A 25425-nucleotide genomic window follows, 5' to 3' on the forward strand; every position below is an offset into this window, starting at 1 on the left:
ACTTGTGATTTCTGTCTGTCAAATAAATAAATAAAAATCTTTAAAAAAAAAAAAAAAAGAGTTAACTTCAGGAGGCTACTCTGGAAGTTAGAAAGACAAGGAGTACAGAAGAAAGGGGAATTACACACGGGAAGTCTGAAAATGTCTAACACATTCATGTCCCATGTAAATGATATGGCCAAGAAAGGCTATCAGGACAAGGAAAGTTTTTGTCTCCCCATTATCACTGGATTCTAGATCCCAAACTAAAATTCAAAGCCAAATCAAGATTCATCATATTATCTATATTTAGTTACCATAACCGACAGGAATACATGAGCATTTTTAAAAAGTAGTAATTTTCTTCTAAAGAGAAAAATAAATAGGCCTAATTCAAATCTCTATGTTCTCTGCTTTCCTCTCCTCTATCCTTACAACTGCTTGAGAGAAAAACTTCCATAGGGAAACAGGGTCTGTTGCAGCTTTGCATGCAGTGAACAGCAGAGGTAAGACCCGAACAACCTGCATGCGCTGTTGTGAGACCACAGGCATGAACAAGCATAATGAGCAGTGGCCCTAAGAGACTCACTCTCTTTCAGAAACTGGCACATGTGCACACACACTTTAACAGCAGCTTAAATAAGGGTACACATACAACCTGTGATTCAAATTTACACAACAGGGATTAGGTTAGCTTCAGACATAGAGCTGCCTTCCCAAGTTAAAGATAAAGTCTTTGAGAAACAGAGATAGACCTTTCCTCCACTAAAGTCACGGTACTGAATAATAAACATATGAATATAACATGAAATGTTTAGTTTTACCTTTTCTCAATGAGCAAAAGAACTAAAGAGGGTATACATAAAACCACTGTACTGATTAACAGTCATGAGTCCCATGCATGAGACAGCGTTAAGGCTTTATAATGAATAGGAGGGAAACAGGTGGCATTTTCTGCTATCATTCAACACAGGATAGCTTCTGTCTCAATAAATCTGGAGGCCATTCAGCACATAATGAACTATGACGGGGAAAGGAGGCCTTCAACTAAGTTTTTTTGGTACAATGCAGCAAATTAATACCATATGTCAGATTGTTCTTCCAAGTATCTTTCCAATAAGTGTAACACCTGTCATTTGGACATAACTACAATTTATCAAAACATCTTGTCTCATTTGAACCTCATAACAATCCAATGACGTGTACAGGGCAGGGTTCATTACTTTCATTTTAAAGATAAAATAACTTGGGCATGAGACATCAGCTAACTGCCCGAAGCCACAGAGCTAGCAAACAATGTAGACAAGTTTTTGCAGAGTAAGGCATAATAGGAAAGAGAGAAACTCTCAGATAACAGAGCTGTAGTTCCTGATGCATCTAAAAATACAGGTAAAATGGAAAAAGAGTGATTTCATTCTTGACGTCATGTCTGCATCCTGAAAAGTAAATAAATGTATTCTTATTCAGAAATCAGGTGCCATCCAGACAGCAATTTCTTCTAATCCTTTAGGTAGGCTGATTCCCCCGGAGGCCTGATACAGCACTACCGTGCCAAGTGGCATAAGCAGCTGTGATTTCTCTGGGTGGAAGTCTGGCAATGAGGGACTAATTCCAAATGAGCTTTAGACACCCTGATTTTCTGGGACTTTGGTCTTTGTTTATCATAGTTTTTTGAGCTAGGATGACTTCTAGAATGAGCCAGATCTCCTTTGGGAATGCTTTGGATTAACTCAGAATCAACTGGAAACTCCAGGGAAACCCTAAAACAAGCTCTCTCCTCTCCTCTACCACTCTGGCCCAAAGACTGTCACATCTTCAGTGCCAAGGCTGTTCCATCTCAACCCAAATTCTTGCTGCCTCCCTGCTCACTATGGTCTCAGGGATCCTTAAAGGCTGTTTTGAGGGACCTAGGTTCCAGTGGCAAGCCTGTGTGTGTCCAGTGTCATGGACAGAAGTCACTTGCTGTATATACATGGCCAACAGACAACTTCAGGCCAAGAAGTCAGTTTCTTCATACTTTTATGACTCAACAGATATGCATATAATATATATTCATTTCCTTAAAATAAACAGACATTTGTCATTGCATGAACGTTTGTCGTACTGTATGTGATTTCATGCTTCACTCATATTCTATCCCCAGTCACAACTTCTGCTTTAATGTTCGTTTAGTCACTTAATTATAAAATTATAATATATAATTATAAAATTAGTGAGATTTTCTTTCTTTTTTTAAATTTTATTTATTTATTTGACAGTCAGAGATCACAAGTAGGCAGAGAGGCAGGCAGAGAGAGAGAGGGGGAAACAGGCTCCCCATTGAGCAGAGAGCCCAATGCAGGGCTTGATCCCAGGACCCTTGGCATCATGACCTGATCTAAAGGCAGAGGCCTAACCCACTGAGCCACCCAGGCGCCCCTAGTGAGATTTTCATTATGTATATTTTCAAATACACATATTTTCAAATCTTCATTTTATCCACAAACCAGGGCTTTCTTTGAAGTTGATTTATATTTTTCAAAAGACAGTATATCTCAGTATCTGTTCCATATCTGTAATGAGGAAACAGAAGCCCAAAAGAAGAAACACAGTTTAACAAGGTCAGAGCCAACCAAAGACAAACTTGCACTGGAAGCTACATCTCTTGATTCCTAGCCCAGTGTCAAATTACAATATTGTGGAGGACAGGGGTCTGCCTCTCTTAGCATCCTTTCAAAGCACATGCAAGTGAAAAAAATAAATCCCTTTCAGTTTAAAGATGAAGCACCGCTGTACCAAAATCTACTCCAAGGAATGATTCTGGCAATTAGCTAGTCTATTTCTGAAACCACAAGAATCAGCAAATGGAACTGAGAAAAGCAAACATCACAGAGGCCATGGATCCATAAAACTATATGAGATAACAAGGTGGTTAGACATTTTTTAAAGTGAGAAAATCATTAGTTTAATAAAAAAATAGGTCTGAGCTAAAGACAGCAATTTCATATGTTAAAAAAGCAAATAACCTTCACAATTCCAAACACATTTTCTGTCATGCTTACTTTCAAGTATAAAAATAAAGCTGCTAAACAATCCTGAATAGAATGAGTAGCCACGGATCATTTGAGTATCTGTCAACTTCAGCCTCATCCATAAGAAAATAATTATCCTTATTCTTTCTATCTCATGGAGTCAAAAGGTGAGAAAGCTTTTCAATTTATACAAACAGGAAGCTGACTTACTTATTTCAACAGTAAAAGTACATCCTAATTTTCTATGCTAATATAGTCACAGACTTCTATTGGGCTTAAGGTTGAACTAAGTTTTAAACACACTAAGCCAAATTGGCTTAACCAACTAATAAAATAAATAATATAGCTAACTTTTAGAAGATTCCTTAGGAAAAAGGAAAAATAATTCCCTTACCTGATCCAGAACCCGATGTCGTCATATCATAAATTAAATCTTTTAATGTAGTGCCCTCCGAAATAAAAGGGCGATCTAAGGAAGGATCCTCTTCATTTGGCACTCGATGGTGAATCACAGTACGGTTATGGCAGATATAAACCATCAACATGAGTGAGATGCAGACGAAGCAGACTGGTCCAGCAATGACAGCTGCCAGTTCAACGGGACCAAGGCCAGATGATGGCTTTCCTGAAAAAGGGCCTCAAATGAAATAAACATCAACAATAGCAAAAACACTGAAGGTGGCAACCGCAATTTCTTAATCCTCCCTATTTCCTATACTTGGCCACTACTCCCATTAGTCAGAGATCCATTCCAGAAGCTCACAGGGCTCAGATCCAGAACAAGTGAATCATCCTGTCTTCACCCATTGCCCCCCTACCGGCTTCATGATCACCAGCTCAGTCAACATCCACTTACTCTTCCTCTGCTCTTCAGCCTTTGACTAAGGAAGTAACTTTCCCATTCTTGGGATATTTGTTTGATTTCTTATGATCCGATCCTAATTCTAGTAATTTCTTTTAAGAAGAAGGGTCCTTATACACTGAATACTTAATTATCTAAAGATGACTATTGCTTTTACATATGGAAAATCTTGGCTGATCTAAAGAATTCTGGTTAACAATTAATATATGATGTTTCACTGCCTTTTGGTATTAAAAAAAGAAGAAAATCTGAACTTTTTCTGTCTCTAAGAGATAAGCAGTGTTACCTTATGCTGAATGCATAAACAATATTTTTCTTTGTTCTTAAAATTGACATTTTTTTATTATATGTATTTGGGAAAGTATTTTTTTCACTAATTTCATTAATTTTGCTAGCACATTCTTTTCTGTCTGCTTCTATGCCATTTTCTGGAATTTTTGCAGTAAGTATATTGGGTCACCTAGATTTATCCTCTATCTTAATCTGTTTACTATCTTTTCTCCCTGAACTGTAACACAATTTCTCAAGCTTTTCTCACACTAGGCTATAAAATATTAGTCTCCAGTCTGCTACTCACTTTCAATATTACATTTTTTAAAATAATCAATTGAGCTTTCCATCTAAAAAAGTGATCTTTAACCAAAAACGAACTTTGGACTATCTGAAAGTTCTTCCCTATCATGACATCTACCCAGTTCAGTTCACTTCTTTTCAACCACTGAATCTTTTTATTTGGTAATTTTTTTGCTGTTTGCTTAACAGAAACCTGGGAATGAGGGATTTAGGTATGCTTAGCACTAGAAATGAAGTTAGTTCTTCACAGGCTTTATGAGCCCTCATTTAGATATTTCGAGCCCAAACAATGGAAATGGGAAATTCTGGAATTAGAATTTTCTTTTTCATATTAGAATTGCAGATACCCTGAACAGAAGTCGGAAAAATTATAGTCCGATAGAAACTTGCCATGGGGAAGCTTCCCTAAAATGCTGAATATCTGGTTTTACTCTGCTGTTAGCACTCGAATGAAGGGCAGGACTGCCTCCCCCTGTAACCTGTGGGACTGGCCCTTTTCTGCTGGGCCACAGCAGTGCTTCCTACTTCAGTTAGCATGATGCCTGGACCAGCTGAGTGGAGAGTGAGCACCATGGTCTGCCTCCCAGAGCAATGAAACCAGGTGATTCTTCCTAAAGGAGAATGGAGCCTTTGCTTCTGTAACGTCCTCACCTCAAACCCCTCAGAGTTTAAGGTTTGGTGGGATTTGTAAGAGGTCCTTTCACTTACTTCTTTTCATATGGGTAGTCAATCTTCACTAGTCTAAAGTTATCTGCAGTATAAATTATAGAAGTTTTCACAAGCACAGGAATGGGGATGGTATTCTTCCATCAATTTGGCTAGCATGAATACAAGTTTCCTGCATTTTTATATTCCTTTGATTATGACAGTTGAAATTTGGGATTTGAGGAAGGATAGGCTCAGACTAAGATCTTAAACCAGAACCTGAAAATTAAACTAATCCTTAGAGGGTATAAAGCCTTCAAATTCCTGGCTCTGCTTGGACACTGTAAAATGTAAACTATGGGGAAGGACAAAAAAATTTAGAAATCATATGATTTATACACAAAGATGATAAGCAAGGTTAAAATTACAAAATAAAGGCATCTGGGCTGTTTAGTGTTGCCCATTATCAATTACTTTAAAAGGCTGGATGATTATACAAGGAAAAGAAACTCTAAGGATAAAGTAGGGACTGCCTGAGGACATACTGCTATGGCAGCTTTGTCAGAATTCGCCTTTAAGAGGCTAGCCTTTTAGACCTAAGTGACCTCCGAGAAAGTCTATTACTGGAACCACGTTGTCAAACAACACAACACTCAGAAGTCAGGATCTTGGCTACTCCTGTAACTCTACAACCACTGACAAGTTCCTTCTTGCCTCTGAACTGGATTCTAAGATCCCTTCCAGTTCTAAAACCATAGTCGGAATCAGCTTTTCTTGTAGTGTTAAGAAAAAAAAAATCTTATACAACAACTTACCAACAGTTGGGAGTTCTATTTTATTGCAATGGTCCTGGTTGCAGCAATAGGTTGTAGTAACAGACCCAGTTTTTGAAGACGGTGCACATACAAATGGTCTGTCTCGAGGAATTAGGTCAATTTCAGCTATACACATGCTATTGTGTATAACTTTGTCGGTGGTCTCTGTGACAGAGACAAAGCAGAGCCCATCTGTCACACAAGTAAAATTGTCTTTTGTACAAAGGTGGCAAAAACACTGTAATGCTGGAAAAAGAGAATAAGATTCTCTTAGAAAAAATTCTCCAGGTTAACAACTTGAAATTATCCCATATTCCCTAAAATAATACATTCCTGATCCTATTATAATCATACAATTTCTCTGCACTGTTCAAAAAACAAAACTCTTATTACTCTCAGAAGTTCCAAATTCTGTGAAAACCACACATACGTATCAGCCAAATATGGTAAAATCTGGACCCAGGTTTTTTTCTAAAGCCTTTCTGCTTCCAAGTACAAATTCTGACAAGTAATTTCATTAAGTTAAGGCAAGCATTTGCGCTCCTATTTGAAACACAGTACATTTAAATTTTTAACGGTCATACTTATTCTTATCAGTTGAAAGCTATGTATTCACATATTCCCCCCACTGGGAAGCAATGTGTGAAAGTACTTCTACCTACTCACAGTAGGTTAGAAATGTCATTTGGGTGGATTTATGGCAATGGAGTAAAATGGAAATAGATTTGTACTAAGCCAGACACTCTTTCCTCTTGTGCAAATGCTAAGAAGCACATACATCTTCTAGTTAGGGTTAGTGTACTTGCTCAGTAAGCCAAGAAGACTGCACCAGTAATACATAAATGCTCCAATCACACACCCAACCATACACTGTTCGAGAAACACAATGCTCCATGACCATTTGTATCTTTTGATCTTCGTGGCTCAAGAGGTGACTCCTTTCAGGAAATCTTCCCCTAATTACCAACACCTTCCAACATACACAGACACACGGACACCCTCTCCACCATGTTCTCCAATGAGGTAAAATGCTGTCCAAAGCACACACTGCTTACCAGAATTGCTAGTTATTTCTCTCCACTATGAAACTGCAAGATCCATAGTAATAATTTCTGTAAATCGATATTTAACATGAGGCCTGGTAAAAACCAGCATTCAAAAAATTTTTTTTGTTAAATCAATGATAGAATGGGTACTTACAATCTCATGAAACTGCAAAACACAGGTATGTCCTTAAGTCCAAAGAAACTTGCCAATTACTTTTTGGAGAGGAAAAAGTTACAGTTCAGGTAATGTAGTATACAGAATGGCTACTTATGATGAGACCAAGGAGGTCCACAAAGACTGTGTATTTAGAAAAAGAACAGCTCTGCAGGCAGGCCAGAAGAAAGCTAACTCTCTGCACAGCTAACTTGCTGTGCAGGAAGGGTTAACTCAGCAGGGTTGAGTTGCTCAAATCCTGCACATTCCCAAGAAAGACCTGTTTTCAGGCCTGGCCCTTGGCCAGTCCCTAGGAAATGAGCTCTGAGCCCTTGAAATACTCTCCATGATAAGAATGGAGTCACAAGCCTGTGTGACTGAGCTCCAATAAAACCACTGGGCACGAAGGCTCTGCTGAGCTTCCCAGGCTGGCAACACCGTACACGTGCGGTCACACTGTTGCTGAGCTATGGCATGCACCTGTGCTACTGCACAGGCTGAGGACACTTGGAAGCCGGCATCTGGTTTCTCCTGGGATTTGCCTTTCCCTTTTGATAATTTAATATGTATCTTTTCCACTGTAATAAACCATAACCAGGAGTACAGCTTTTCGGAGTCCCATGAGTCCTTCTGGCCAATCACTCAGCCTGAGGGTGGTCTTGGGGACCTTACCTCACTTGCTAAACCAAATTCAGGAATGTCAGGATCCCTTGAGGAAGTGATTCTTGGTTGCTGGATTAATTAATATACTTATTACCTTTACAGATTAGCAAAGTTTTACCTTAATCATTATAAAAAAAAAAATTTGTTCTTTCTTCTTAGACGTTCAACTGTTTGAATTAACTCCTCCCAAACACAGTAAGAACTCAAAATGAGTATTTAAAAAGACACAATCATAGTTTAACATTTACAAATTATTTAATTTTTTCAATTTTGTTATTTAAATTCTATTTAGTTAACATACAGTAAATTGGTAGCTTCAGAGGTGATTTAGTGATTCATCAGTTGCATATAACACCCTGCTCATTACATCAAGAGTCCTCCTTCATGCCAATCACTCAATTACTCCAGCCCCCCACCCACCTCCCCTCCAGCAACCCTGTTTTTTTCCTAGAGTTAAGAGTCTCTTACGGTTTGCCTCCCTCTGTTTTCATCTTATTTTATTCTTCCTTCCCTTCCCCTATGTTCATCTGTTTTGTTTCTTAAATTCCAAAAGTGAAATTATATTAACATATAAAGATTATTAAAAGAGATGGTGGCTATTCATGGTGAGGTTTAGGGGTGGTTATTATAGATTCAATTCCCTAAAGAGGAATTCTGAATAAGAAACCCATGGACTGGTTTCAGGGATACATGAATGCCATGAAACTGTCAAATGTTGTATGTATTTGCATTTTGGAGGTTCATAGCTTTCAAGAGAATCACAAAGGGGTCTATCACCCACAAAAGATTAAAACCACCACCATAGGAGATTATCATCATTCTCTCCTGAATCCCCTTTACTTGTGGTTAGTCAACCAATATTTTCTTTTCTTTTCTTTTTTTTTTCCCAACCAATATTTTCTAATCATTATTCTTATCCGTTACTGTGCCAAAAGCTTAGTGTACAAAGATTGGTATAATCCATGGTCACAGCCCTTGAAGAGCTCCAAGGCCTACAGAAAGAGGCCTTGTTAATAGTATTATTATAATATATTAATTATTAATATATAAGTGATTAATAATACATGATACAATGTGGTAATTGCTATATATATACACACACACACACATATATATATATATATATATACACATATACTGTCATGAATATCCTCTCAATTCTAAGATCTTCATCTTCTCCCTTGGCATATATGAAATGAGACCTAAACACCTGGTCTAACAATTAAGACTTTTACTATTGGGGTCCAACTTACCACTCACATTATAAATGCAGTCTAGGGCCTCATACTTCTTACCATTATAACAATCATGTCTTTCATGGCCATGGTCTTTACATATAATATCTCTATGCCTAGTTCAAACAAGATTTTTCATGATAGGCTCTACACTCTGCCCTACTCTTAAGGTAAGTGGCAGGTCCTTACAATATGTTCCCATAGTCCTCTTTGTATACCTTTCAGATAGAACAAATCAATCTATTTATAGTTTGCTGTTAAAGTGTCTCTCATCACACTAAGAAGGGCCACGTTTTTTAAAATTCATTTTCCCACCACTGAATCCTGAACTTGGTGATCACAAAAATGTATGCTAAAACAAGTGTTACCCAAACAGGAGGTCACAAGTATGTTGGGAGAAGGGGAGTCTAAGAATTGTGTACAAAATTTTGCTAATGTTTTCATTTAAAAGATAATCTAAATAAATAAGATAATCTAAAATGAATGATAAAAATGCTAAAGTAACCACAATCTAAACAAATACTATCAGAAGGCTTTCACTGATGCTTCTTCAGTTCTGTTAAAATCTTCTTCAGGCCAAATGTCCTAATGGCACTCTGTATAAGCAAAGCTCTGACAGTAACTGTAACCAACAGTGAAAAATAAAGGAATCTAGAATCATCACAGCATATGATAAGACCGGCATGGTATATTCAAAGCTAATACCATACATATGCTACCATAATTACATGGATCCTATCTTTGTAGTACAATTGCAAAAGTTGGTTAGAATTAAATGTGGTTGAAGTATCCAGTGACATTTTTCCATTCCCATTTCCAGCATGAGCTAGTGTAGAGAACCATTTAATAAAGATTTCAGTAATGACATAACGTTAACCTCATCTTCAAACGAACACCACAGCTGACATCTCATTAAAACTGGTATTTGAGGAATGCTTGCTGGCAAGTGTTTTGGTTAGATATGAGGTCTGACAATCCTGAACTTAGAAACAAAGCCTGAAGTCATTAATAGCACCTTGCACAACATTACTTAGAATGGGTACTTGCAGCTTTTAGTATCACTGAAGTTAAAATACAGAAACAGATTTAAAATGGAATGAGACCTAAGGCTCTTTTTTTTCCTACTGTGAAACCTAAACATCACCTGTCACACTGAATAACAATATTAACTTGAAATCTGTGAGTTGTGTAGTTGTCTTTATATTTAATTTGCAGGCTTGGTTTATAGTTTTAAATGAGCCAAAAATAAAAAATTTTATATCTAGTTTCATAGCTATATAATTAAAGTAACATGACAAATACATTCCATATGTTTTCTTTTAAAGAGGTCATTACTTATGGCAAGTTTGAGAAAGTCTGTGCTAAAGGGGTTCTCTTAACAAGAGTCTTTCAGTAGGAACAGGTCGCTGGACAAACAGAAACATTACTTAACATAAAGCTTAACCAGGTAAGGGTTTACCTCTTGAAGGAATTTTAAACTTCTATTTTACCACTTTAAATCAGAGTTGAGACTGAATACAAGACTGCTGTTAAATATGAGATGCAGTAATATAGTTTAGGGAAAAAATAAGGTAATTTAAAAATTCCCATGAACTCATGAACTTTAATTCCCATTTTTAAAAAATTCAAACTTATTTTATTAATAGATAGATCTGACCCCTCGTTATCTCCCTTTCTTAATTAGATTGTTGTTTCTGTTGATCTTCAAATGCATGTACAGGGCAAAATTTCTACCTAACAAAGGTATACAACAATGGCTTCTTCCCACCCCGCAGCCCATAATTTCACGCCCCATGCCACCCTATCCCTTAATATCAGCCTCTCCTCGTCAACTTGACTTTCATTTAATTCTGCCATTTTTCATTGAGCATACCCATAGGCGAGATGCTGAGCAGGCTGTGGGGTGGAGGGATAAATAAGACAAGCTGGACTGAAGGAGCTCACCAGGGTGGAAAAGTAAGGCATTAAACAGATCATTAAAATCCAGATGCTGGAAGAGAATGATCAAAGTGCTTTAACTCTGCCAACGTAGAAGGGAAGGCAAGAAAAGCTGCCCAGGACATCCAAATCAGAACTTGGAGAATATGTAAAACTGATCAATAGTTGAAGGTGAGAAAGCAGTCCTGACAGGGTTTTCTTTTCTCTGTGGTAGGATTTCATCATTGGTGGCTATAATGTGTTAATGAGACTATCAAATTTAAATAACTATTCAAGATACTAACCATAATGGTTTCATTTTATCAACAAAATGAACATAATACATTCCTGACCTATTTCATCATCTCAATGAAATCATCAAATGAGATACTATATATCAGCACATTTTGAAACTATTAATATAAAATCATATGTGGCCATATAGAATTATCAAATATAATAAATGGCATTGTTCCGGGGGCGCCTGGGTGGCTCAGTGGGTTAAGCCGCTGCCTTCGGCTCAGGTCATGATCTCAGGGTCCTGGGATCGAGTCCCACATCGGGCTCTCTGCTTAGCAGGGAGCCTGCTTCCTCCTCTCTCTCTCTGCCTGCCTCTCTGCCTACTTGTGATCTCTCTCTGTCAAATAAATAAAATCTTTAAAAAAAAAAAAATGGCATTGTTCCAAACACAATTTATTTGTAGGCCACTAGAAAAACACATCTTCCCCAAAGTAACATGTAAAATTCCACTCTACAATCTAAACAAACAGGGCCCTAGGAAACCTGGAAGATCATCTCATTTTAATTCAGTTCTATCATTTTATCAATGAAAAAACAAACCTTAAGAGTACCAAAATAATTTAACAATATTCCATCCATATTAGAGGTCAATGTAAATTCCTACTACATCACATCACAAATGTGATGGTGCTGGTATCTGTATGTTTCTGTGTTGGTATCCTTATGTTAAGTAACTCAAAACTTTCAGGACTCCCCCTGTGGTTCAGCAGTACAGCTTCCTGTTTGGACCTCTAGTCTGACTCTTTTGCCCGACAGCAAAGATAAGAATGAAATTCCATGTTGAGGACATTTCTCCTACCTTGGTCACCTTTTGCTTCTGTGCCCTAATATCTACCAGCAGCCAATACTTCCTCCATTCTAAAATACATATTTGCCCACACTTAAACTTCTGAAATTTGCATCTGCACTACAATCAAGGTAAAAAGAAAACTCCAGTTTCTAGACAGAAAGTTAAGACATGATTACAGTTGTTGCGATTTCTGCATGTGCAAACTTGGCCACGTATGGAAGGGATTATTCATTTAATCACTATCTTACTCATCTGCATTGGTAGCTCTCCTGAAACTAAAATTTAACTTAACCTTAATCCCCATTAGTCTTCATAAAGATTTCATTATGGCTCAGCACATACCCGTTGTATTCACAGAAAACTGTCGATCCTGTGCCAGGAAATAAAATTACTAGCAATAGAAATTTCCAAAGATTGCAGAATAAATCAAAGAATTTTCAAAATTTGAAGATGTTGGTGTGATGTGAAAGACTGTCAGAAACTGAACATCTAGATGTCATCAAAGAAAGCGGCAACAGTAATGAGAGATGGCAGAATCCTTGAGGTTATCATCTTCAGTGATGGTGATAAATCTCAAGTTGAGATTCCAGCTCTTCATCCCAACTATAAAGGAAATTTCCATCATTGCCTCATTTCAGTGTCTGGAGGTCACACATCAAAACACCATACTTCTACCAAATGCTAGGACCACCATGGGTTGATTCACAAGCTTAAGTATCTGGCTAGACAACTGGGATAGTAGACAGCCTGTGAAGAGTATACAAAACAGATATCTATGACCTTCGCTGATTAAATAAAAACTAGTATCAGAAACCTTGTCTTCCAGGCCAAGAGTGATAGTGTCTATAAAGCTTATCCCCCTTTTGATGTATATACTTCAATACTCTTTCCTTTTTCAATCCTTCCTTCCCTCTAACAAGAACCTGACCAAAACATCTGGAGAAATTCACTCGTGAATTCACAATGTTCTTTTCTAAAATTCTTTAGGATATGAGACACACTGACACAACTTTGTTAGTTTATATGACATCACACTTCCCTAACTTAGTCGATAGTCCTTTGGGATATCTCAGATCTACGTCTCTATACTTCTTGACCTTATACTTGTGCTCCAGACTCATAATGTAACTTCCAAGAAATGCTCTGCTTGGCTTGCTTTTTAGTGCAAAATCAAAACATTTAAAACCAAATACAACATTATTCCTCTAATAGTGGTATATGTGATAAAAAAAAAAAAGACCCCTTTCTTGCTGAGACAGCTCAGCAGTTAAAAAGGTACAGAGGGATGAAGATTTCTCTCACCAGAGACTGAATTCTGATTTTGCTGGTCATGATCCTTCTTTTCCTTTCCTTTCCCATTACAGCACAATTATACTTTACTATATAGAGAGAGTATTTCTAAATATTACAAATATGCACCAACAGGCTGGTGAAGGACATGCACAATGCCTTTTATTCAGTCTACTTAGCTACTGTTAAAAACAAGCTCATTTTTTGTCATGATTGTGTTTTTGGGGTGTTGAGTTTGAGGAATTCTTTATAGATCTTGGATATCATCCCTTTGTCTGTGGTCATTTGCGAGTATCTTCTCTCATTCTGTGGGTTCCTTCTTTGTTTTGTTGACTGTTTTCTTTGCTGTGCAGAAGCTTTTTATCTTGATGAAGTCCCAAAAGTTCACTTTCGCTTTTGCTTCCTTTCCCTTTGGAGACATGTCTTGAAAGAAGTTGCTGTAGCCAATGTCGAAGAAGTTATTGCCTATGTTCTCCTCTAGGATTTTGACAGATTCCTGCCTCACATTGAGGTCTTTCATCCATTTCGAGTTTATCTTTGTGTATGGTGTACACACCATATTCGAATGGTCAATTTTCATTCTTCTGTACATAGCTGTCCAATTTTCCCGTTTATTGAAGAGATTGTCTTTCTTCCACTGGATATTTTTTCCTGCTTTATCAAAGATTAGTTGACCATAGAGTTGAGAATCCACAGCTGGCTTCTCTATTCTGTTCCATTAATCTATGTGTTGTTTTTGTGCCAGTAACATGCTGTCTTAGTGATCACGGCTCTGTAATGTAGCTTGAAATCAGGCAACGTGAAGTCCCCAGCTTTTTCTTTTTCAACATTTCCTTGGCAATTCAGGGTCTTTTCTGGTTCCATACAAATTTTAGGATTGTTTGTTCCAGCACTTTGAAAAATGCTGGTGGAATTTTGATTGGGATGGCACTGAAGGTATGATTGCTCTGAGCAGTATAGACATTTTTACAAAATTTATTCTTCCGATCCATGAGCATGGAATGCTTTTCCATCTTTTTGTGTCTTCTTCAATTTCTTTCATGAGTGTTCTGTAGTTCCTCAAGTACAGATCCTTTACCTCTTTGGTTAGGTTTATTCCAAGGTATCTTATGGTTCATGGTGCTATAGTAAATGGAATCAATTCTCTAATTTCCCTTTCTATATGTTCATTGTTAGTGTATAAGAAAGCAACTGATTTCTGTGAGATTTTGTATCTTGCCACATTACTGAATTGCTGTATGAGTTCTAGTAGTTTGGGGGTGGAGTCTTTTGGGTTTTCCACATAAAGTATCATGTCATCTGCAAAGAAAGAGAGTTTGACTTCTTCTTTGCCAATTTGAATACCTTTTATTTCTTTTTGTTGTCTGATTGCTGTTGCTAGGACTTCTAGTACTATGTTGGACAACAGTGATGAGAGTGGGCATCCTCGTCGTGTTCCTGATCTCAATGGGAAGGCTGTCAGCTTTTCCCCATTGAGAATGATATTTACTGCTGGTTTTTCATAGATAGATTTTACGAAGTTGAGGAATGTTCCCTCTATCCCGATATTTTGAAGAGTTTTAATCAGGAATGGATGCTGTATTTTGTCAAATGCTTTTTCTGCATCAATTGAGAGGACCATGTGTTTCTTCTCTCTTCTCTTATTGATTTGTTCTATCACATTGATTGATTTGTGAATGCTGAGCCACCCTTGCATCCCAGGGATAAATCCCATCTGGTCAGACACATGAAAAACTGTTCATCATCATTAGCCATCAGGGAAATCCCAATCAAAATCACATTGAGATACCACCTTATACCAGTTAGAATGGTCAAAATTAACAGGACAGTAAACAACAAGAGTTGGAGAGGATATGGAGAAAGGGGAACCCCCTTCACTGTTGGTGGGAATGCAAGTTGGTGCAGCCCCTCTGGAAAGCAGTGTGGAGATTCCTCAAAAAATTAAAAATAGAGCTACCCTATGACCTTGCAATTACACTACTGGGTATTTACCCCAAAGATACAGATGCAGTGAAAAGAAGGGCCATCTGTAACCCAATGTTCATAGCAGCAATGGCCACAATCACCAAACTGTGGAAAGAGGCGAGATGCCCTTCAACAGACGAATGGATAAAGAAGATATGGTCCATATATACCATGGAATATTACACAACCATCAGAAAGGATGAATACCCAACTTTTGTATCAACATAGATGTGACTGGAGGAGATTATGCTGCATGAAATAAGTCAAACAGAGAAAGTCAATTATATGGTTTCACTTACTTGTGGAGCATAAGGTATAATATGGAGGACATTAGGAGAAGGAAAGTAAAAGTGAAGTGTAATAAATCAGTGGGGGAGATGAAGCATGAGAGACTGTGGACTGTGAGAAACAAACAGGGTTTTAGAAGGGAGGGCATGGGAGATGGGTGAACCTGGTGGTGGGTATTAAGGAGGGCACTTATTGCATGGAGCACTGGGTGTTCATTAAAAAAATGAATCTTGGAACACTGAGAAAAAAAAAGAAACACAGAAGCTCACACAACTGCTAGCAAAGATGAAAGCAAAAGCAAAGTTAGAAGTTGTAACAAATCCTTTCAGGTACTAATGGCTACCCTATTACAGGCTAGTCTATGTCTGTACTCCAGCTCTTCGGCCTTCCCCTCCCCACTACTCCCAAAGTCATGCCCTCTCTTGAGGGATTTGTCCTCTTCCTCTTCCAGTTCCACCCCTGGGGAAAGCATATATATGCTCTCTTCCTCTTTTGAATACGCTGCAAATCTCTGTGAACAAGACTAAAACCCTGACCATCAACTGAGTTTTGGTCTTCAAAGCACTCAACTGAAAAGAACTCAGTTCTTCTCACCTCCACCCCTTTAGATTACCTGGCAGCAGTAATGTCAAAGTCAGCTTGTCAAAATACAAGTACAAAATACAAAATACAAAAATACAAAATACAAAAAACAAGTACCATACAACATTAAAGTGAATTCTCTAGTCTAGTTCAGCTAACACTGCAGTTTCAAATTTAGGGCTTCAAAACAAAAATATGATTTATCCAGACATTTCTCCAGAAAGTCCAAGCACTTAAGAAACATACTTTTTGATTCACATACAACTCCAACTTGCAAGACTAGGGACCCACTTAAATTCTCAATCACTTGCTTCTCCACAATACCTCCATTTGCTGATCTCCTGAGCTCCATGGAATTAGTTGATATTATGTTAACTGATATCAGAGAAACCCATACTAAGAACAGGCTGCCTAAATGGCAAGATGAGATTTAATAGGGGCAATTAATATAAAGGCTTTCATTTAGTCTCAAAATAAAATAAACTGCACAAGTATAGAATAAAGATTTGCTTAGCAGATTTGGGGAATCTGTTTAACAACAGATTTGAAAAGAGTCAACAGCATTTACTATTAACTGTAGCCATGGTGATGGGGGAAACAGAGGGAGAATTGGACACAAAATTCCACAAATGTCCAAATAATAAGTAATCAGTACATGTTACTTGAACATCAATCTGCCGTGTAAATATGAGTCAAAAAATCAAAGAATGAATTCAACAAAGTTCGATCTGAAACTTTGGATCTGTGGAGACAACCACCTCATTTTATAGATGTAGTGTCAATTCACCTTACTCCAATAATAAATCAAATCATGAGGTCAGGATGTGGTAAATTTTGTTTCATAAAAATCATTTCCGAACTACAGCTCCTCCCTATAATGAATTGACTGCCCCACAGAAGATAATGACTTCTCTGTCATTAGAGATACTTAAGTAGAGGCTTAATAACCAGTAGTCAGAATTTGTGAAGTAGGGATCTCCTGCACTAAGTAAAAGGTTAATGTAAAACGTTACAATTCTTTTTTTTTTTTAAAGTAGACTCCAGGTCCAGTGTGAGGCCCACCATGGAGTCCAATTTGGGGCTTGAACTCAGGACCCTACATCAACACCTGAGCTGAGATCAAAAGTCCAACACTTAACTGACTTGAGCCACCCAAAGTCACTTCTACATTTCTTTAAAAGTAAGATTCTATTATTTTACAAGTTATATCAAATATTAAACATTCATGTTTTCATTTTTTGACCAATTGACTTAAGTTCACATCTTCAAGGTACGGCAATTATGGCAGCACATCTCATTTTATATTGTTTGTTCATCTCGTCATTAAACTGTGAACTTCTTTGGGTCAGGGCCTGGGTTAGTATTTTATGAGTACTTTATGCATCTCTGCATTACTAGACCCTGGCACACAGGAAGGGATCCAGTATGTTTCCTGAATAAACATTCAGGAGTGTCTCTTTAGTATGTGGGTGGCCACTACCACCAAGGTCCTCAATAAAATGGCAAGCAAACTTTCTCTTTTATCCTTTACTATCTTCATTTTTGAAGTCCTTTTCCCATCTCTCAATGCTCTTTCAACTATCCGAAACTCCCACTTAGGTACCTCCCTGGTGCCCAAGTGATAAAAAATATCCCATTATCCAGAATAACCTATTCCTCCATATAAATGGAAGGCAACCTGACACTTTCAAAATGACAAATGAACATAACCTGTGACCCAGAAGGAATGCAGCTTATAGATATACTTTACATGTGTTAATATGCCTTACGTACGTGGTTATTAATTTCCTAAGAGTTTATACTAGATTGTTTCTAATCTTGCCTATGCACGTATCAATAGAACCGGTAAAATAACATAATGGTACCACTATAAAATGGAATATCAAAAAAATGTTTTCTATGTATTAATGTATCATGAATGTGTTATATATGTATATATGTATTATATATGTAATAATGTATTAATGTGGACTGACCCCTAAGATGTATTAAGTAAAAATCTGCATAGTGCAGAACTGTGTATTTGATACAGTAACATCTGTGCTAAAAAGCAAAGGAAGAAGGGAAAATGCACACACACAGATACTATAAAGTATTTCTCTGGGAAAAAAGAAAAACACTGGCTTCCAAGGAAGGGAACTGGATACCCAGAAGATAGGGGTGGGAGGAGACTTTTCACTACACACTCATTTGTACCTTTTGAATTTAGAAAAAATGTGAGTGTATTAGATCTATTCAAAGTTACAAAAAAATTAAAAATGTCTTTCCGCTCCCATCCCTTTTCCCTATACTATCTTCAAAACTCCAACTCAGGATATTTACTCAATGGAGCATGGATACTTCCTGCTGATTTCAAAACTTTAAATTCTTTCTGGAAAACAAGTTGCCAAGTAAGAGACTGTAAAGCCTAGTTCTTTTTAATTCAGGAATTCTACTTCTTAGAATTTAGTCTAAAGGAATAACAGGAGATAAGAGCAAAGACATAAGCACACAGATGGTTGTTACAGTATTTTATGGTTGAAAACACCCTGTATGAATGACAATATGGCAGTGACAAAATAAATTATGATACAATCATAAATGGGAGACTATATAGACATTAAAGCTGATATTTCAGAAGCATTTCTAAGGACAGGAAAATGGTCATACTACTAAAACTATATATAATGGGATTACAATTTCATCACTATCGAGTGGTCATCTTTTTTTTTCCCACGTCAACGAGTTGGGGGGTATGTTGGTATACGTAACAGATGTATGCACTGTGCCTTACCCTAGCCCCTAAAAAGAAATGGAGAAACTTTTATTTATGATTATTAGTGCTAAAACAATAATTGAATATCTTATTTTTCCCAATCTAAACACACTTTTATAGTTTCTCATTATTATTTTTTTTTAAAGATTTTATTTATCTATTTGACAGACAGAACACAAGTAGGCAGAGAGGCAGGCAGGAAGAGAGAGGAGGAAGCAGGCTCTCCGCGGAGCAGAGAGCCCGATGCCGGGCTCGATCCCAGGACCCTGGGATCATGACCTGAGCCGAAGGCAGAGGCTTTAACCCACTGAGCTACCCAGGCGCCCCTTTCATTATATTTTATGTTGACTAGTGGGTATTACAAAAGTATGGTAGTTAACATAATGGAATTCAGAGACAAAAAGACTTAAGTTCAAATCCTATTTTTGCCAGACAGCCTCTAAGTAATCTTGGGGAAACTGCTTAACTTTTTTAAGCCTGTTTTCTAAATTTGTAACAATAGCAATTTCAGAAGATGTGGACTGAGATAATATATACAGATATAAGAATACTTAGCATAGTACCTGGCAGATAAAATGCTCGTCAATTCATTTATGCACTCATCCAACAGGCATTTAATAGCACCTATCATGTGCCAGTTCCTGTTATATATGCTGGACAGAAAATCAGAGAAAACCCTTACACAACTGTAGAAAAGACAACACTGACACACAATATCTAATGTAAACAGTATGCACATAAAGCAGTGAACAGTCGCCAGAACTATCTCTGTATCTCTGCATTCACAGATACCCACAGAGTTTTTCCAGCAATACGATTGTTTGAACAGGGTTAGGTCCAAGAACTTCACTGTAGTAGCATGAGATGTACCTACAAGAAAGTATATTTTCAGTTCCAACCCGAACTAACAAGTGTTGGAACACAGCCAGTGTGCACATATCCCTAACTAATCATCATAACTAGGGGTACCTGCGTGGTTGAGTCGGTTTAAGTGTCTGACTCTTGCTCTCAGCCCAGGTCTGGATCTTGGGGTGGTGAGTTCAAGCTCCCTGTTGTGCTCTATCGTGGGGGTGGAGCTCATTTTGGGGGGAAAAAAATAACTCATAAAATGTTCATGCAAAGAAAAACCTGATAATTACCTGATCTTAACCTCCTGTTTTACAGATGAGGAAACAGAAGTGCCCAAATAGTTACATCTACATAATCTAGATATATTCTAAAGGCACAGGGGAAAAAAGGATTGTTAGAAAAATCTATGGTGATTTCCCCCAAGTAGGACAAGATGAAGGACTCAAGCCTTCCTCTGGAGAGCAAGAGTGGCTATAGGTGATGTAACTTGGTTGCATAGGTACTGAGGTACAATGATGAACCTAAATCAAAGTGGCAAATCATTCTGGGGTAAAATAAAGTTGAAACAGAACTGTGGTAAGAGAAGGAAGTGGTAACCACCCACCAGCTGCCTTTGAATTAAAGGAAGAGCAGAGTCAAGAGTCACACCTGAGCCTGCAAACAGCAAAAGGCCTCCTAGAGGCACAGCTGAAAAAAAGAGCTGGTGGCACTACACAGTTCACTATTTTAGAAGCACAGAGTAAGGCCTAAACGTCTTTTACCAGGAAAGAACAGTGTATACAACCTGTATAGTAACAAAAAAAAGACCTTTAGGAGGGGAGAGATACCTACCATGAGATTCCTGCTCTTGAGGAGCTCACAACGTAAGGTGAAGAAGAGCCGACACGCTACAGATGGAGGGTAGCGCACACAAGGGGCTGAAAGAGCAGAGAGAAGGGAGACTTGTCTCAAAGATGGTGCCTCCCCGAGCCTTATAAAAGGCTAAAGAAGAAAGGAAAAAGTGTTCCCAGGAACATGTTGTACAAAGATTTGTATATAGATTCGGAATAAGAGAGTTAAGTAGTTTAGAAAAATGTAAGTGGATCATATAATCGTGACATAAACAAAACTAAAAACAAAACAAAAAAAAATCAACAAAATTCAGCACCTATTCATGATAAAAACACAAAAGTCACTATATAAAGAAAGCCAATTTCTTAAACAAAGTGCTTTTCTTAAACAAGCAATAAATAGAAAACAAAAATTAGGGATGACTCAGTGGCTCAATCAGTTAAGCACCTGTCTTTGGCTCAGGCTGTGACCCGAGGGTCTTGGGATCAAATCCCACACGGGGCTCCACATGAGAAGCAGGGAGCCTGCTCCTCCCTCTGCCTGCCACTATCCCCTGCTTGTGCTTACACTCTCTCTCTCTCTCTCTCTCTCTCTCTTTCTCTGACAAATAAATAAACAAAAATCTTAGAAAAAAAAAGAAAACAAAAATTCAAAAATATATCATTTACAAAAGCATCCAAAATCAAATATCTAGGAATAAATCTAACAATACATAAGACCTGACCTCTAAAGGGAATGCTTCAAAGCATTGCTTATTTGACATAAATTATGAAGGATATAAAATAAAATCTATTTATTTGTAAATGGAGGAACATGCCAGTCTCCTCACTGGAAGATTCAATACTATAAGATATCAATATTCTGCAAAGTGATCTGTAAATTTTTAATAAATGAATGTATTATTTATTTTAACTTTTTCTTTTAGTTGTTATGAATTTCTACTTTGGGTATTCTTTGTAGACCTTCTTATCATCAATTTCTGGAAAAACTCAATAAGTATTTTAAAAGAATACTGTTCATGATCAAAAACTGGAATGTATTATATCTTTACTATTGTTATTCAAATATTCTTTTCTTCATCTATAGTGAATTTATCAATTTCTTATTGTATTTTTAACAGTTCTGGCCTTATATATTTTGACATTATTAGTTGCATAAAGATTCATGACATGTCTTGAGAGACAGTACTTCATCAATATAAAATACACCTCTTTCTTCCCTTTAATGCTTTTATTGCTTGAATTTTGTCATGTATTAATCCTACTGTATTTAATCTTTTGGGGTCAGATTTGCTTTTTTCTATTCTACTATTTTCAACTTTTTCATGTCACTTTAGGTGTCTTTTGAAAAAAAAAAATAGCTAAGTTTGAAGCCCTCCGTGTACATATTAATCCAACCTGAGAATTTGACTTTTCAACAGAGAAATTCAACTCATTTTTATTAAGCATTCATAGACTTAAAACTGCCACACATTCACCACGTATTTTTTTAACTTGGGTTTTATTTTTGTTAAAGTTATGTATGTATAGAGTTTAAGGTATGTATAGAGTTTAACAGTCTACAAGACTGTTACCCACACAACAAAAGAAGATTTCAGCCCCCCAACACCCAGCCCTTCCTATTCCTGCTCCACAGAAGGAATCACACTTTCTATACTTGAGTCTCTTAGTATTTAGCTTTATGTCATTCCCATACATTTTCAGAACAAAAACTTACTGAATTTAGCTAAAAGAGGGATGGTAGAGACACTGCTGGAAATTTTAGGACCCTGATGAACCACAAATACAGTTACTCAAGTTTTAATTTCTTGACTTCCCTAGTATGAAATTTTCATCTTGCTTGTCAAACAAAATATCAAAGCAAGTTGTTCAATTCTGGTTGCAGTCTCCTAGAGGAATATGGCTAAATTAAACCAAGCAAGGACAAAAAGGCCAGCTAAAATGGTGGGACTTTTATACTTTTACAATACTCATGTTTCTATAGTATTTTATAATATTTCTCACCATTAAATCCATGACTTCTTTGGGGGCATGAAGATGTGAGCATCTAGTGCTCTCTGAGCTCCTTTCAGAAGAACCAACCAAGGAAAGTTTTCAGACAACACGAAACAATTATCCAGGGGCTTTGCACTGTGAATATAGGTTTCAAATTGCTGTTAGCATTGATGCTACCTAGCATTTTGGTTACTGAAGAAGACCTCTAGTAGGGGGTTGGTTATTAAAAGATTTAAGGGTCTGCCAGGGCTTGATGTTATTAGCCTTTGGAGAACTGAAGATAACAACATTGAATTATGCTGTACAGAATTATGTAGCATATGTATAGAATTGATGACATCTATACAGAAGTCAGTAATTACTGGGCCCCAGCTATGGTTTAGAATGTTTCACAGGTGATTGTACCCATTTGCTCCATGAGATTTTTTCTCCAGTTCCAGGATCTCTAAGCTAAATTAGATGCAAGCACCCAATTGCTTAAAACAGCTATTTTCTTAGGATATACCATCTGTTTGCAATGCCCAGCTAATTCTGAGTCTGTTGCTCCCTGAAGACCATCCCCCACAGTTTCTGCCTGACTCCTAAATTCATATTTACTGAAACTCCTCCCTCCTTCTCATTTTCCCATCATAAGGCAAGGGAAGGCTAGATCTAACAAAACTTAAAAAAAGTTTAGTTAAAAGAATACGTGGCCATGTTTTTTATTTTTTGGTTTTTAAAGAATAAAGTGGAAGAAATGACTGTGATCTTGGAAAAAAAGACTACATGAAGGGAGAGAGACCCAAGCTTATGAATGCATTATAAATAAGGAAGAGAACAAAAGTTAAAATTTACCATGGGAATGATGAAAGCAAAACAATAGAAAGAAAATAAATTAGAGCATTTGTTCATAGGAAAGTGATCTACAGTGATGACTATGTTAATTGGTTTGTTTGTTGGTGATTAGGGAATTTCAAATTCGCAATGTACAAATACCCTTTATAATTAAAAAAAAAAAAAAACAGGAGAGAGAAAAGAAAGAAAAGGAAAAGAAAACATCATGACAGATCTGTGGTTCCCAATCAATCCTTTAAGAATGTCAAAGAAAGGGCCTAGAATGTGTATACCAGAGGCACTGGATCCTGATTGTTTTATTTCCTTTGGCTAAAGCAAGTACTGCTGGTTTGTCTATATTTAGAAAGATCAATGACAGAAACACATCTGGGATGATAAGGAGATACTACAGATTTATTTAAAATTTTTTTTAAGGATTTTATTTATTTATTTGACAGAGAGAGATCACAAGTAGGCAGAGAGGCAAGCAGAGAGAGAAGAAGGGAAGCAGGCTCCCTGCTGAGCAGAGAGCCCAATGCGGGACTGGATCCCAGGACCCTGAGATCATGACCTGAGCCGAAGGCAGCGGCTTAACCCACTGAGCCACCCAGGCGCCCCTACAGATTTATTTAAATTAAGCTCCAGCAACTTTTTATTATGAAGATTTTCAAAATATTCAGAAAAACTGACAACTGTGAACAACTATATACTCACAACCTAAATTCTATAGTTGTTACTATCTTGTTATATAGATTTCATCATTATTTATCCATCTATGTATCCAACTGTTGAGGATCTGATTTGATAGCATTTAAAAAGATCTTCCACAAATTTAGGTAATTAAAAAAATCATTCTCCCTAATGGAGACTTGGGTCATGATGAAAAGGGATGCTAAGTGAGGTTCTAACTGAGGAAGACGCTGGATTCCTGTTTAGTCATTAGCTTAATTATTATCCTGAAATTACCCTGATTATCCTGAAATACCACATACCTTCTGAGCCGCAGTTTCCTCATCTGTAAAATAAACTGAGACAAAATGATAATCATGATCCCCTTAGTTATGATCCTTTCTAGCCTAAAAATTGTTTCTATGAAAAAATAGTTTCCTCAATAACTGCCATTTACTTTGTTTTCTATGTAGCAGGAGGTATGCTATAATTTTATTTACTCTTCACAAGTCCCTTAAAATTTTTGAGATACCACATGAAAACTACCAACTGTTTTTAGTAGCACGTAACCAGTCTGACCTATTTCCAGTTGTACTTCCCCTTCACATTTTCAGTACTTTTTATTAGCATCAGTTTTGTACTGCTTTGATGAACTAGTTGGAACCAGCAAACAGAAATTATCTATGCTCACTGAGAAAAACAAGCAACCTCTAGTCCCTGGTTTGTAATTTTTTTCCAAATGTGAAATGAGATAAAACAGCTAAAACTACTTTAACTTGTTTATTTTGGTAAAATAATTACATATAATTATTGTTGAAGAAAATCTACAATACACAATCTTGGTGTTTTTATTTAAATCTGTTGCACACTGAATAACAAAATTAAAATGTCAGTTTTTCAATTGCAGAAAGTACTCAAATCAACAGCCATGTGCTAAACAAAGAGACTCAATTAGAGCACATTATGGTTTGATTTGGGAATGAATACATCAAGGAAAAAAACCAACAAAGACCATACATATATTGTCATGTTACAAACGAAAAGCCATAGTTAGTGACTTTCTATCTCTACATTCCTCTTCAGGCTTAACTATCTCCATGTTCATTACTGTCAAATATATTTATCAGTTCTCACTTCTAAAAGAAAAAGCCATTTGTTTTTGCTTTTTTCCATGAGAGCTATTTGTATTTCGATGCATATTTAAGATCTTATATTGTAGAAATGTAACAGGATGCCCGCACAAGGTGTCCTAGAACTATAAATACGCACTGTTATGTAATCAGTGAGGTTCACACCTAGGAGATCTGGATGGAATGGTTATCCTAAAGCAAATGAACAAAAATAAGGAGGCTCAGCCCTGTTGATGAGAACGAAACCCTGGAACTGCAGGATAAGAAAG

At 37.0% G+C, this 25425-nt stretch overlaps 1 protein-coding gene across 2 annotated transcripts in view; it reads right to left on the minus strand.

Annotated features, from left to right (window-relative positions):
* TGFBR1 (transforming growth factor beta receptor 1) overlaps nt 1-25425 on the minus strand; it is a 56340-nt gene that overhangs the window by 21110 nt on the left and 9805 nt on the right. The window contains exons 2-3 of one of the 2 annotated variants that reach the window (XM_032307024.1): nt 5886-6131; nt 3385-3615 (exon numbers count right to left, since the gene is read on the minus strand). In XM_032307024.1, the coding sequence (XP_032162915.1) occupies nt 3385-3615; nt 5886-6131 (477 nt within the window). Of the gene's footprint in view, nt 1-3384; nt 3628-5885; nt 6132-25425 lie in introns of both variants that reach the window. The other variant, XM_032307023.1, reaches the window with a different exon arrangement.

Source organism: Mustela erminea, chromosome 12 (genome assembly GCF_009829155.1).
Source record: "Mustela erminea isolate mMusErm1 chromosome 12, mMusErm1.Pri, whole genome shotgun sequence".
Lineage (NCBI taxonomy): Eukaryota > Metazoa > Chordata > Mammalia > Carnivora > Mustelidae > Mustela > Mustela erminea.